This window comes from Myotis yumanensis, unplaced genomic scaffold (assembly GCF_028538775.1).
Source record: "Myotis yumanensis isolate MYYU_CA2020_CCGP unplaced genomic scaffold, mMyoYum1.0.hap1 SCAF_12, whole genome shotgun sequence".
NCBI lineage: Eukaryota > Metazoa > Chordata > Mammalia > Chiroptera > Vespertilionidae > Myotis > Myotis yumanensis.
Genome location: NW_027223763.1, coordinates 38,658,737 through 38,674,397, shown reverse-complemented (window position 1 = coordinate 38,674,397; position 15,661 = coordinate 38,658,737). Strand labels below are relative to the sequence as shown.

The following is a 15,661-nucleotide window of genomic DNA, read 5'->3' as shown; positions in this document are numbered from 1 at the left end:
ATGAGTGAATGAAACTCATACCAGAGAAAGATTGAAATCAAGAGATTAAAATGTTTCCTGGAAATAGAAAAGTATATACATGCCTATGCTTGCTGTTCCACTTTGATTGAGAAGGAAATTGATTTGTTTCCTATGTTTTTAGAAACACAGTCACTTAAAAATTACTCTCTTCATTAAAAATAAATTTACACACATTTTAATGGCACATTAGTTTTGATGTAATTTCTAAAAGGCAGTCTCTTCAATTAAAGAAAGGAACAAGATGCCTATTAGCTTCACTGACAGCTATTGCCCAACAGTTTGAAGAAATAACATGTAATACCTCTTATCCAGTGTGCATATGTGCCTGTGTATGTGGGGGAAAGAGGTATAGAATGATTAGGTACTAGAGAGTCACTTGGTCTAGATTAATTAAAACATGATCAGAAAAACTTTTACTTTTTAGAATTAGTTTTTATTTATTAACTTTTTCCCTGAACTAATTTTGCTTAAATTACCTATCAGAATAGGCAAATAGATGATGTTTAGCTGTGATCCTAATCATAAAGAGATTGGATATTTATTTAGGAGGCCATGTGATTCTGTTCGCTTTATTAGTGATGTTAGGAATTCACTATTTAAATTCATCTTGCATACCAATATTCCTGTTGAATATATTTCCCAATATGAAAATCATAGAAATTTATTAGTTTGGCTTTTGGCCTTTGCTATCTTATTTACAGCTACACATGTTGAGTTTATTGTCAGTATTTGAGTATCCCTTCTCCTTCAATAAGCTTTAATCAAGTAGGCAAGAGAGGTTTTGAAATCATTAGTGAATACGTGGGTATGGAATCACAGCAGTGGACTACAAAACTCCCTTTTCCCCCGCCTCCCGGCCCCCAATTTGTAATTTCTTTGTGAAGAGTAGGAAGAAATGGTGGAACAGAACATTTTAGAGTATTGTGATTAAATTAGCTATGGCCAGAAGAAATCAAAAGAAAATTTAGGAACAAATGGTAGAGTGCCACCAGGGCTGATACTGCATTTGGGGTGCTCCATTCAAAATGGAACATGCTTATTTTTATGTTGATATAATGATTACCTATTTTAAAAAATACCTTTCTTTATACCTCTACCATTTAGATTATAATCCTGTATTAAACTCAAAGTTCCAAGTGCTTTGTTTAAGGAAAGGTTGCAGCTAAATATTAAGACTTTCTTAAATCTGGTGGGTTTGAATTGAATTTTAGAGCCAGAAAGGAGCCTATGGCTCTGAAAAATTGAGTGACTTCTCCAATGTTTTGCCAGAGACAGCTCTAGGGCTTTAGTTTTCTGATTCTCCAAAATAGTGCTTTTCCACCACACTACGTTGTAGAAAGACATTTTTTGAAAATTTGTGGTCCTAGAGCATTTGATCCCAGGATGAGTTTTACATTTGATGGCTAATTCCAGAACATTTAAACAATTTGATGATAGCATAATGGAGGGATCAGAAACTGTGGCCTGTGGGCCTGATCCGGCCTGCCACCTGTGTTGGTATATAAAGTTTTATTGAGAACACAGTCACTCCCAAACATTCATATATTGCTTATGGCACTACAATATCAGAATGAATAGTTGCAATAGAGATCATATGACCTGCAAAGCCTAAAATATTTATTATCTGGACCTTTATAGAAAAAGTTTGCTGACCTTTAGATAAGGTAAGGATGAAAAAACTGACACTATCAATTCGCAATAAATTGTGAATGGAGGTGCTTTCTGAAAAGACGAAAAGGTTAGCATATTATTGAGAGATATGAATGATCTGTCACAAAAGGCAAAAAAAAAGCCTAACCTGCATATAATAAAGTAGAACTAGATGCTTAGAGCATCTCTGAGTCTCTGGACTCAGAGATCTTAGTTGCCATAATGAAGCCTATAACTTAAACAGAATCGACTCAAAATGGTACATGCTTCCGACCTTCATTTATGTTGTGCTAACCCGATGGAACCGGCACACTCACCAGATGTTCTTCTTCTTGGCAGGTGGAGTGGATCCAACAGCAAGTGGTGAAAAAACGGACCAAGAGGGATTATGACTTCAGTCATGCCCAGTCTACTTACTTCAATGATCCCAAGTGGCCAAGCATGTGGTATATGGTAAGCTCGCCTGGCCTGCACCTGTGTCCTCCAGTTTCGTGTTGTGCAGGGAGCCTCCACTGGGACTGGGAGGACAGAGAAACAGTGCAGGGACTTTTTCCTGTTTCAAGAAGTCACCATTTGAGATTGGTTGATGGCCTGTGATCGTTTCTGGATCTTTTTTGAGCCTGGCCTTTTGGTTGTAAGAAGAAAGGGAAGTGAGTTCTGATTCACAGAATTTCTGTTTGAGAGCTTACTCTGCTAGCTTTCCAAGATTGGGCTGGAGAATAGAAAAATATACTAAGGTGTGGACATCCTTAAGACCTATCAATATCGTGTTTACTTCTGATATGCATTGATTCCACCTTTAAACCAGGCTCTTTAGAGGATACTTGGAAATCATTGAAATGACTGCTGATAAATAACAGATTCCTGACGTAAGTTGTCTAATATGTGCCTTCTCGTTGTAGCTAATAGTTTTTAAAACTAGACCAGGAAAAAAACTAGTTGAAAAGTAGTTGACTTATAGCTAGTTCTGTGAGTGAGGGAAACTTAACATATTGAGGAGAGTGATCTACCCATTCACTTGACATTGCCTCCTTTGAAAATATTCTTCTCTGAGAGATTAAGTTCAGGATCCCTGAGAAATTGATTAGAATGTTACTTTTTCTTAATTATGAAATCCATATGTCACCAAATTGCTGTGTAATCTGCAAAAGACCTTTAAATTTCCTCCCCTTTAAAGATCGTTATTGCTAATTTGGGGTAGTGTATGTTCCCCTAATCAACTTTATTTTTTGTAATCTCTGTCTCCGTTTCTCCATAAATCTGTAGCACTTTGCAAACTGCCTCCTGCTTTCCTGCCTCCTTGCCTTTCATCCCTTCCGCCTGGAGTGCTCTTCCTGTCCTTCCTCACCTCAGGTCAGGATTCTCCCATCCTTCAGAGCCCCCACCGCAGGCTGACTGCTTTAACTCTTCTGAGTCCTCATGTGTCATTTTTTTTTTTTCTTTCTCTGCTCTCCTGGGCCCTCTGTCCCTGCTTAGTGGCATCCTTCACGTGGGCCTTTGTTTCCTAGTTATTAATACTTTCTAAAAATCTCCTCTGTTACAGTGGAGAAGTCACTTATACACCCTCTACACACCCCCACGCCAAAAAAAAAAAAAAAAAAAAAAAAAAAGAACTGAACCCAGCACCTTGCAGTGCTAGGAATTTGTGTTTATTTGGATATGGGTGAATGTGGTTGGTATTTCCCTTTCTTTAGTCTTACCCAGAAGTAAAAGGTTGTGGGCATATTTTAGACCCTAAACAGAATTTTACACGGAAAACTTTTTCATATGTAAAGAGAGAAAAAAAGAATAGAAGCCATGAAGCTAAGTTCAAAGGGAGGCGGGACTCTAAACAGCATTTAAGTAGAAATCACCGGAGGGGACAGTGAGACACTTGATGGCCTATTAGCTCCAAGACTAAGGAAGAATGAAGCACAGGGGAAGGCCTTACAGTGAGTATTGGCAGGAGCTAAGGAGCTTGGTCTGCACTGACCAAATGATAAGAATGTAATGGGATTAGGAGATAGGAGGAAGCACAGTCCCTCTCCTCCCTGTTTATTGGGCCAGGGGGAGGGACACCCTACTTGCCTTTCTTTTCCCCCTGGAAGGAAGAGCCAAATTGCTGTCTGCGCATGTCCCTGGATGGGGGAGTAAGGGCAGCTTTCCGGAGGCACCGCAGGCTGGGCTCTCGTAGGGTCCATGGCCAAGGCGTCTCCAGAGGTGTCAGTGCCTGCAGAGCGAAATCGCTTCACACCCGGGAACCACTGCTGTACCTGTAGAAATTCTCTTTCAACAGGAGGATAGGTTCAGGGAAGAGCTTTTGTTGGGCATTTAAAATGTTGGACATTTTTCAACACATTTGGAAAATAATTCAAATAGGTAACATTTATTGAGCACTTACTGTGAGCCTGTCAATGTGCTAAACACTTTATGAGAGGTTTTTTTTTTAATGCAGTGCAAGCAAGCAGAAATATGTGTTCATATTGGCCCTGTTATAAGAGTGGGGAATCGGGGGCTCACACCATTTAGGTAATTTGCTTAAGATCACCTGGCCTGGAAATGGTAAAGCAGAGCTGCCGAAGCAGGCAGGTTGGTGGGAGTCCACAGGACTAATGTGACATCCTAGCCACACCCTTCTACTGTGTACAAGGCTGTCATAGGAAGACAGGACTCCAACCTTCCAGGAGCTTCTATCCATAGAGAAATGGCTGAAATACCAGGCAGGATGGTGTCTGCCATGGAGAGTGAACAGAGCATATCGGGGACACGCAAACTGTTTACGAGGCTTTTATTACATAGTTACTTTTGCCTTAATAAAAGGGCTGGGAAGTAGGCTACACACCTCATGTTTATCTGTCAGCAGTCTGATGGAAAAGGAGCCAGAACTTCAAATCTGCGTGCCTGGAGTCCAGTCCCCATCGCCTCACTGACTGTGCCCATGACTGAGTCACTTCAACCCTTGTCAACTCTGAGAGTATTGAGCGCTTAGATGTGAGTTCGCTATTGCTGCATAACAAATCACAGAACTTAGATTTTAGGACAGTTATCGCACGGGCTCTGTGGGCCAGCCGTTCAGACAGGGCCCCGGGGTGATGGCTTCTGTGTTCTCTGATGTTTGGGGCTTCAGCTGGAAGCTTCAAAGCTTGATTGGAGCGGGAGGGTCACTTCCAAGGTGGCCTGGTCTCCACGTGGCCATCACCAAAGAGCTGCTTGAGTGTCCACTTGACGTCGCCCTGGCTCCCGGAGAGCAAGTGATTGAAGCAGTTGTGTTGAAAGTGATGATGACTTGAGTGATCTAATCTCAGAGGTCACAGACAGTTACTTCTGGAATTTATATTGGTCACATATACTAACTCTGATTCAGTGAATGAGGGGGACTGCACCAAGGGTGTGTATACTAGGAGGCAGGGGTCTTAGGAAGCTGGTTGCCACAATTACATAAAATACTACATGAGAAGCCATTAGCACAGTGTCTGGCACTAGAAAACCCTCCACAAATCATCATGGCTTTTATTATTATTATTCTCTGACTTCCTCATTACAATACATGCTATTTCCTTTTTATCTGTTCTTAAAATTGCTATGAGGCAAAGCAGGGTGGGGTAGCATATCCAGTGGGCATTCTTCAGAGCTCCCTGGGGACATAAGGGGGCAAGGTGCTGAGCTCCTCCTCCTACCTTTCTCTGAGCCCTCCTGCAGAGGTTTTGAAGGCCGCTCCAGGAGTCTTCAAGGGTCCTCCCTTGAGCCCCTTAGCCTGGTCCTGGTCTGTCATTCTGTATTTATCACAGGAGAATGGAGATTAATGAATAGCATGAAGTGGGCCTGAGTGTCTCTTTTAATTACTATAAAAGCTTTGCCCCTCGCTCCTCCCCTTGGAGACCAGCGTGTGAAACCATTATGTCTAGCCTTCAGGCCTGGGTAATAGATTTAGGGAAATGTGCTTTTACGAGAGTTGGTTATGGAGGTGACGGCTATGATGGACTACTCCGCCCTCAAAGTTGGTGTTCAGGCTCTAGGTGTTGGGAGGGCCCAATAATAGAGCTCACTTCTCGTTGCATCGTCAAACTCATGGTCCAGCATGGTAGCCAGCACTGAAGAGTCAGGGAAGCATGGTTTGCGCTTTCTAAGGAGATCAGTAAAGCAGGAGAGGAGTATATGAGGCCAATGAAAGTTCGCTGGGCAAACAAGCCCCCTAAAAGTTTTTCGAGATCATGTGTATACAACTAGCCCCCGCTCCTTTGACTTTGGGCTGTAATTTTTGCTTGCAGGTTTGCTTATCCCGTTAAAATATCCTGAGTAGCTTTTATAACGTAACCTTGAGATTCTTGAGGTTCTTTGATTTGCTATAGAGTAGGGCTCAGGCAGTGGGGTTTCTTCAGAACCCCCTGGGTAATTCTGATGCAGCCACGAATCCTGTGTAATTGAGTGCCCCAGTCTGTCATGTGGTCAATGCTCAATATATGCTCATCAAATAAGTAGATGAGTAAACTGGAATACAAGCAAGACTTTGGTCATCTTCATAGTTGAGAAAATGACACTCACATTTAATGAGTGCTTAGTATGTGTCAAGCATTTTGCCAAACTTTTACATGTATTATCATAATGAGTTAGGAACAATCATCTTCATTTTACAGTTGAGGAAATTAAAGCATAGACAAAGTTAACTAACTTGGTCAAAGTCACAGCATTTAGCAGGGCCAGATCCTAGTATGTGAACCTAGTCACTCTGACCTCAAAGGGTAGACTTCCATCCACTAGCAGGCATGAGAATCATTTGGAAGGAGTACTGCCCACCCCTTTTTCGTCCTCTCAGCAGAGACCTGGGAATTTGCATTTTTAACAAGTTTCTAATTGATGGCTGATGCTAGCACCCAGGGTCCCATTTGAGACCTCACTGCACTACCATACATTAAACATGAGGTCCCTGTGAACACAGCTGGCTTCCCTCTTCCCATTATCAGCTGGGGGAAGAAGGGCTTTTAAATTTATGGGACATTTTAAAGCACACTTGGTCAATTTATCTTGTTTTTCTTTATCTTATACCTTTTACTTACAAAATTTTCTATCTGGGAAGCTAGCTGCTTTAATATGAGAAGATGTTATCACTTCACACAGATTGAAAATAACCTTTGGCTTCTGTATTCTTTCAAGATGCTCCACAGACCAAGCATATCTGATGGGAAAGGTTGTGAAGATTCGGCCAAGTCTTTGGGAACTCCGTGTAATAGAGATGGTTTCAGTGGGCCATTTTGACCCTCCTAGAGAAAATTCAGTTTGCCTCCAGAGCCAGCAAGGTTAAATACAACGCCTCCTAGAGGGTCCAGGCATGCTGAACAAGCAAATTTAGGAGGTTAAATATTTTGAAAATTATTCTAAAATATTTCCAACATACAAGAAGTTGGAAGAATACCACAAATGCCTGTCCATCCACCCCCATGCAAGGGAACAGACCATTATCTATCTATACCGTTGAAGCTGCCCGTGAGCCCTCTCCTAATAGTGTCCCCTCATCCCCTACAGAGTTAGCACAGATGCTGGATTTGAAATGCATTGTGGGAGTTCCCTTCTTGGCAGGATGCTTCTCTTGGAGGGAGCGGCTATTCAAATGTAGAATAGATGAACATTTTTTGAAATCATCATAACATACATTTGTAGGTGGAATTCAACACGTGGGCTATTTATTGATAAGGTGCCAAGAAGATGACCTGGAAATGCAACGTGGATGTGGGAAAAAAAAAAACAAATTTAATACTAAAGCTCTTTCGTTCCTTTGGTCATGTTAATATTTCATTGCTTAAAGAAACGGATGTAGCATTATATGGTATTTCTTGTCTAACTATTAAGAATTAATAATGATTTTTGAGTTCATAGTAAATAACTTTTTTTTTGTTTCCTGCTTTCTGAAAGACAAGCTCAATTCAGGAGAGAAAAGTAAAAAGGACTCCGGAAATCTTGCTGTTTGACTTTCAGACTCTAGTAATTAGTATGATTGATATTCTTAAGTCATCATCTTAGTTAGCACAGTAGAATTTTTTTTGTGATGAATATTGGGTGGCCTATTTAATATGCATTATTTAAAGCCAGGGTGTAACAAATGGGCTCATTTATTGATGCACTTCCTCAGATTTCATGAACACTCTCTGGGTGGTTTTTCTGAGGAAAAGAATAAAAAAAACCACACAAAAAAAAACCCCCAAAACATTTGTCCATCAGCAGAGTGAAAATTAGCTGAGTTCGACTATGCATGTGGGGCATATCTGCCAAAAACTTTGAACTAGCTAGTATAGTAATTGCAAAAAATGATTTTAAGCCACATGGTTCTTTCTTGGCCAACTGGATGGTGTTCAGTGCTCTAAGAGTTTGAGGTATTGCTGTTTCTCCGGTTGGCACACATTTCCCCAATGATTTATGCTGTCATTTGACTAATAAAATGTGGTGGAGTTTGTGGCGTTATTGTCCTGGCAGCTTGGAAATCATCCTTTTAAAACACCCCATTTAGCTGTTTTAATTGAAAATGCAACATGGTGTGAATCTGCAACCATGTGGCACATCTTGGTGCAAGCAGGAGGCCTTCTGAGAGAGGACTGACTCCAGCCAGGTGGCAAATGATTTACTGGTAAGGACTGCTGGGGGTTGAGATGTGGTTCTGACGTGCTAGTATTTGCTTTGAACTAGCCCTGCGTCTTATAGAAAGTTATTTTAGCTCTCAACCTTAGCTCATCTGAAAAAAATGAGGATTCTGGATTAGCTGTCTTCTTAAATTTATTCCTGCTCGAATTGCTTCTAGTTCCACATGGCAAATGAATTCCACCGGATAGTGCATCTAGAAGAGCACATGCCACCGATGGGCCCCCATCGTGACTTCCAGCTTAACCCCCTCACCTCACCCATGAGCTCCCGACTGCAGTATACCACGCTCTCATTTCCTTACTACTTTAAACTCACTATGTTGCCTGTGTTGGGGGCCCTCAAGACCACTCCAAGATTTGCTGATTCATTAGGAGGACTCAACATGATTCGGCACATAGTCATAGGCATGGCTATGATTTATTTCAATGAAAAGGATATGACACAAATCAGCAAAAAGAAAAGCCACATGGCACGAAGTCCAGAGGAAACCAGGCTTAAGCTTCCAAGAGACTTCTCTCAGTGGAGTCACACAGAAAGCACTTAGCTCTGCCAGTAATGACTTGTGACAACATGTGTGAAATGTTATCTCAGGGAAGCTCATCAGGGGGGACTCAGTGCTCAGGGTCTAAGCACAGTGAGACATTCTTATGAGGGGATGGTGAGAAACCCTCCCCATATTCAAGTTTCCAGATGCCAGCCAAGGGGGCCAAACACATGCTTGGCTGAGTTGGAATAATAGCTCCTTCTTTATTAAAATGTTATGTTCACTGAATGAATAAATTAACACCAAGAAAAATATTCATAGTGATCATTCTAAGAAAAAGCAAACTTGAATCCTAGTTCTGGTGTCCATATTTGTTTTGCAGCCTAGAAAATCCCAACTAACTCAGAGTTCCTATGAGGTAGATATTTATTCATGCACGAATACATGCATGCATTCATTCTTATTTAACAGAGATTTCTTTTTTCCCCCAGCGTTTATAATGTTCCTCACACCAAAGATAAAATAGTAAATGGTACCTTCTTCAATGACAAGTAAGTGGAGCATGTAATGGGCAGAAGTTTGGTTAATTTAAGTCAGTTTGCCCAATCAGTTGAAGGCACTGAGGGTGCCATAGCAGAACCCTAATTGGAACTTGCTGATTAACTCAAGATGATTATAATGATTTCATTGTCCCACGTGATGATCATGATGGAAGTCAGTATATTAGGAATAAGTTAACCTGTAATTAACTAGTCAGAGTGCTTCTAGAAGAGGCCAGTAATTAATGATCCACTTGGAAAAATGACTTCAGATAATATTCATTCTTGCCTGGTGCAAATTATTACAACCTTCATGAATTTCCTTGAGCATGGCATAACTTATTCCGTACTGGTAATTTATCTCCTCAGCTTCGCTTTCAAAGAGTAAAAATATGTGGGTAGTCTGGCCCTTTGGGCCTGACTCTAACATGATGAAGAGTCTGTTAACAGAAACAAAGTTGTTTTTATCAAGACTTCAGTCATGATTTTTCTCTAATTAGTAACTCATTTTCTTGTTGGTGAGCAGATGGCATTGACCCTTGAGCTCACTTATTCTGTGCTTGTCGTCTTAACATGTTGATTCAAGTTCTTTTTATCAAACAGTTTCTCTGAATTCCTCATTTCACCCAGTATTGGGGTGAGTTCTAGTGATCAAGGCACATTTTGAGCTTATTTTAATCGATTTCTCTACCAATAAGTAGGGCTTTTAGTAAGTACTCACTAAAGGTTGATATGAAGTGGGGCGAGAGTTGGTCATTTAGGCTTCATCATTTTCCAAATTCACAGAACTGAATTTGACTATGCCTAAAAGATGATGGTGCCTTTAAATGTCCTACATTGAGAATTCAAATTCTAAAATTATCTGAGACAGAGGCCTCTGGAATGCTGTTTTTCCTTAATTTTGGTTGACAGTGAACTTGGCCAGGAAATTAATGGAGTAAAAGAAATGATTCTTAGCAATCCAGTGATGAGAAGAATCCAAAACACAAAAATGCCTAAATTGCCTGGGGAGGAGAGAGTAGTAACCATCTTCAGATAGAATGTACATGCACATCAATGTGACTTTTCCAGTTTCTCAAATGTAAAAAAAAAAAATTAAAATTAAAAAATAATCCTTGGTAGACTGCCTCAGGCTAGTGGCTGGGATTCCAGGCCAGGGATGGGTAATCCCATATGCAAATAGTGCAAGCTGACAGGGCTGCTGCACGCCAGGTGACGCCAAATTATAATGAGACATGCAGAATAAAACTGTACATTCCAGAAATGGGGTTTGATTACTTAATTGCATGGGCCAGAGTCAAAATTGGGTTCATAATGCAGAGATGCTGTCTTGATGGTAGATGAGGTGGACTTAGCAAAACCTGCATTCACTGATTATTCTTTCCTTGATTAAAAGAACCTGATAAGAAGCCTAATTTTGTCCTTGATGCTAAGAAAACACACAACAGTCAGTTTGGGTGGTGAACATTAAAGTGTTTGGTACAAGATTTACAGAATAATCTTAAAAACTACTTGGCAGAAATGTAGCTTTTTTTGTCCGCCTTTTCACTTTTAGTTTCCTGGTCAGTTGAATTTTGACTCTTGTAAAAAGCCTACTGGGATGGGACTCAGACATTCTAAATTGGCATGTCTGAAGACAGAAAAGAAAATTATGCCCAGGTAGCATAGGGCTGTGTCCTCCTAATGATCTCTTTGCATGGTTTCCTGAAACTTTGTTAAATTAGTGTCTTAAAAACTGGATGTTTGGGGTTGTTACCTAGTGATAAGCCACCCTTATCTTTCAGTGAAGCTATAAGAAACTCAGCGGGACTCGCAGCAGTAATAACTTCAACGTAGCAGGTCTGCATAATACTTTAGGTCATGCCGGTTCTGCTGAAATGTTTAATAGGCCCCTTCTCATTCTTCTTTCCTGCCTGTGCTCTGTATCCCAGGCCCTCTGCTTCACATCCGAGCACGCTACACAAGCACACGGAAGCAAATGCTGTATGTGTTTTTGTAATTAATGCTTTGAATCAGGTGGTTTTTCAGAAGATACTGAAAAGAAGCTCAAAGATCACTAAATTGGAATGTGCCTGAAAAATAAGTTGATTCAAGTCCTCAGCTCATGCTCAATATCCGCCTTGTATTTTTACTGTAACCAGAAATGTACTCTACTTAGGTGGCCCTTTCTTTCCATAATGAACAATTCCATTCAAAAACACTTTATCAGAAACTTGTGTCCCTGTCCCTCCACACACTCCCCCTGGTCTGAATTCCAAGTTAAGGATCTGATTCCCATTTCATCAGCTTTCACTGCAAACATTCCAGAAACATTTTGGAAATTTAAAGCAAAAGTAGGGAGAATATATAATGAACACCCATGTGCCCATCACCAACTTCAATAATTATTGATTCAAAGCCAATGTTCTTTCATTGACTGCCCCCTCTACTCTGATTACATTAACGCAGTTCATACCCCTTATTTCATTTCATCTTTGACTATTATAGTAGTTGTCTCTATAAGGACCATTTTTCACAATACAGTGGGGCCTTGACTTACGAGTGTCCAGACTAACGAGTTTTTTGAGATACCAGCTGTCTCTCGGCCGATTTTTTTGCATTGAGTTGACAGAGTAATTTGAGTTAATGAGCTCGGTCTCAGAACGAATTAAACTCGTAAGTCAAGGCCCCACTGTAAAACCATAGTAGTATCACTTATAATGATAATTTCCTTATATTACCAAATATCAAAGTCAGTTTTCAAATATTCCCTATTGTCTTGTAATTTTTTCTTTGTAACTTGTTTGAATCAAGATTCAAAGTTCATACCTTGTGATTAATTGCTAATCTTACTTTTCTTTCATTGTAAACATCACCTCCATTTTTTTTCTTTTAAAAATTTTTGATGGAAGAATTTAGGTTATATAGAGCTTCATGTGGTCCAGATTTTGCTGACTGAATTCTTGTGGGGTCATTTAGCATGTTTTATTTCCAATATTATCAATGAATTGGTAGGTAGTCAGAGCTAAAGGTTTGATGAGACTCAAGTTCAAGTTTATTTTTGAGAGCCTGAGGGTGAAACTACTCCCTACTAGTTGGTATGTATACTTCCATCAGGAGATACAATGTCTGCTTGTCTCATTTTGTGATACTAGCAGCCACCATTGTGCAGATCGTTTAATGATTCATTAGGGTTTGCAAAGTAGTGATCTCTATGTGACTCCTTCCTTTATTGGCTGGGATACTTTAATTAAGAGGGACTCTAATCAATTATTTGGTACAATGAAGTACAGTTCCTATAGGAAAGGTGAGAATAATGGTCAGTGTTTTCATTTACTAGGGGCTCCTTCCCTAGCATTCACCAAAAGCCACTAATGAGGTTTTTGAAATTTTTATTACAAATTCGATTTAGATACAGCTGATATGTTTGCTTTCTTTAAAGTTATAAACCTATTCTTGCTTTCATTGCCCCATCTTTGGTCAGTGAGAGCCATTCATATTAGGTCTTGGGTCCTTTTGATATGACTCCAGTATTACTTTCTTTTGGCATGACAAACTGGCCTATACTTAGGTTGTGCATTCCCTTTTTCAGGCATGGAATCAACCATTTCTCCATTAATCCCTTGTGACTTTTTTAAAGTTATTGATATTTAAAAATTGCAATATGAGTGTTGAGATTCTCATCACTGTTGGGCAAGTCTTAGGCTTTTTTAGTGAACAGAGTTAGAAGTAATGCAATACACACACACACACACACACACCGACATATAATATGCCATGAGTTTATATAGTATTTGCAATTTCAAATCGATTCTACAGCTTATTTACCCTCATCAGTTACACCTGCATATATCCCCATGCTGAAAATCCTGTTCTCAGTGACACCAACAGAATTCCTCATTGGCTTTCTCTCACACTACATGAAGCACTATCTCAGAATAACAGGCTACCACTAGCACTATGATAACAGCAAACAATTTAAATTGTATATAGTTCTTTTTGTCCTTAAAAATGTGTCCCACACATGTCACATGGTCAAATTACTTGTTTGAAATTACTCTGGAATATTTTTTTTCTAGAAACATTGTTTAAAGTATGTTTTTATTGATTCTAAAGAGGAAAGGAGAGGGAGAGAGAGTTAGAAACATCAATGATGAGAGAGAATCATTGATCCGTTGCCTCCTGCACCACCCCAACTAGGGATCAAACCCGCACCTCGGACGTGTGCCCTGACTCAGAATTGAACCATGACCTTCTGGTTCATGGGTTGAGCACTGAGCCACACTGGCCAAGCTAGAAACATTTTAAATGGTTCTCCTGCTGCCCCAGAATCTTCCCAAGATTAATAATCCTCAGTTCCTTAAAAATAAAAACCTTTATATTGCATATTACATGGTTTTAAGTCTATTCTACCTTCATAGTTGCTTATCAACATGTTTTAGTGTATTTCACATTCTTCAATGTTGTTGGAAGGATGGAAAATATGACATAGACATGCATTGCTCTAGCTTATACAGGCAATACATGGAGAAGAGCAAAACCATCTGTTTCAACAACCTGATGCCTGGAAATTAACATTCTATTTAGAAGGGATGAAATTAACTCCACTAGGTCTACGCACAATAGCATATAATTATTTCCCCTAGTGTGCCAACTTTAGAAAAGAGGGTGTTAAAACTTTCCACTCTGTGTTAGTCTGAAAGATGAAGTAAAACAAGACTGGAGACATATCTAATTGTAGAGGTTTGTCCAAGAAAATGAAAGATTAAAGAGATCCGCAATGATCAAACCTGATTTATTCTGGGCGAGTAAAAGGGAATGTGCTGTGAACAAATCATTTAAACTAGTTGTACACACTAATGAGCATTGAATTAGTTCTATCCTCCCAGGACTTAGGAACTAGGAGTTACCACAGATTGCTCAATAAAAGCATTAATTCCGTGTGTAGCAGAAGGGAAAATGAAGGAAAGCAACAAGAAGTGGGATCCCCACAGGAAAAAGTAAATTGGTAATGATTTTATTCAGTCAGCAACATTTGTGGAATTTCTCCTGTGTATCCCACGTAATTCGACATGCTGGGGATACCAATATGAAAAGGCTGTATACTCTGCTCATTAGCCAGGTCATAGGCAAGCCGGGAAATAGCTAAGTTTCTGCAATACCGAACAGCATAGTACAGGCATGCACAAAAGTGTTGTGAGGCCCCTCCACTTAGATCTAAGTTTCTTGATGTTATCTTTGGTTTGATTACCTGGTCCTCAAATTCCTAATGTGGAAATTAAGTGATATGGAAATTAAGTGATGACCCATGACAGGATTTCTTTGCAGGCAAATGAATGATTTCCACACAGTCATTCCAAAAATGGTTTGCCACGGAACACTATTTCTTAGCATTGTTTAATAGGCATCTCCAAAGTCAAGTGGTTTGGGACATACTGGTTTGACCAAACTTAAAAAGGTGTCTTTAATGCAGGACTTCTCAGAGCCTTTATTATCCTATTATGCTTTGTGAATCAATGAGAGGGGCATATAAATGTAAACAGTAGTTGTTTCTCTAATGTATTTGTCCAATATATTTTTTATGAAATGTTGTTTCAGTTGAGATTGTTTGGGTTATGAGAGATCAGAAAATTCAATCCAAACCAGGGAAAGGAAAAAAAATAGTAGAAGGGAGGGAATTTATTGGCTCATATAGGTCCAGACTGGCAAGCCTCCCTTGATCCAGAAAGTAAAGTAGGTCTCCAGGAACCTAGTTCGTCCTGCCAACCAGCGTAGCTCTGATGTAATTGTTGGTTTCATTCTCAAACAAGCTCTCTGCCCATGGTTGCAAGATATCAACCAGTAGGTCCTAGTTCAAATCCAATAGTAAAAAACAAGAGCTTTTGCTTTGGTGTTTTGAGAAAAATTCCTGGGGGCACATCTTTTCCATCACTTTTCATCTCCTTCCCTATTCTATCCTTGTTTCTGACCACTGAACCTCATCTGCCTTGTCAGATACCTTTGGGACAAAGTGATTTAAGGGGAGAACAGCGAGCAAGAGTCCTCAGAGAAATCTAAAGCTCAGGAAAGGAGGTTACGCCACCCCCACAGAAATCTTGGGGCATGGATGGGCATCATTATCACGTGTGTTCCTGGGCAGAGTAAAGGCAGCCATTGATAAAAAGCCTTCACCAGACAAAGTTAAGAAGAAATAGCCCTTGCCAGTTTTCTCAGTGATTAGAGCATCAGCCTGCTGACCAAAGTGTTGTGGGTTTGATTCCCAGTAAAGGGCACATACCTCATTCTGCAGGTTCCCCAGCCCTATTAGGGGTGCATGTGTGAGGCAACCAATCAATGTGTCTCGCCCTGGCCCTTGCCCCTGATCCCGCCCCCTCTTCCT

At 40.1% G+C, this 15,661-nt stretch overlaps 1 protein-coding gene across 5 annotated transcripts in view; it reads left to right on the top strand.

Moving 5' to 3' along the window:
• Nucleotides 1–15,661, top strand: part of PCSK5 (proprotein convertase subtilisin/kexin type 5) — a 413,582-nt gene that overhangs the window by 76,145 nt on the left and 321,776 nt on the right. For all 5 annotated transcript variants that reach the window (XM_070431475.1, XM_070431474.1, XM_070431476.1 and 2 more), the window contains exon 3: nucleotides 2,011–2,124. In XM_070431475.1, coding sequence (XP_070287576.1) covers nucleotides 2,011–2,124 — 114 coding nt within the window. The remainder of the gene's footprint in view (nucleotides 1–2,010; nucleotides 2,125–15,661) is intronic.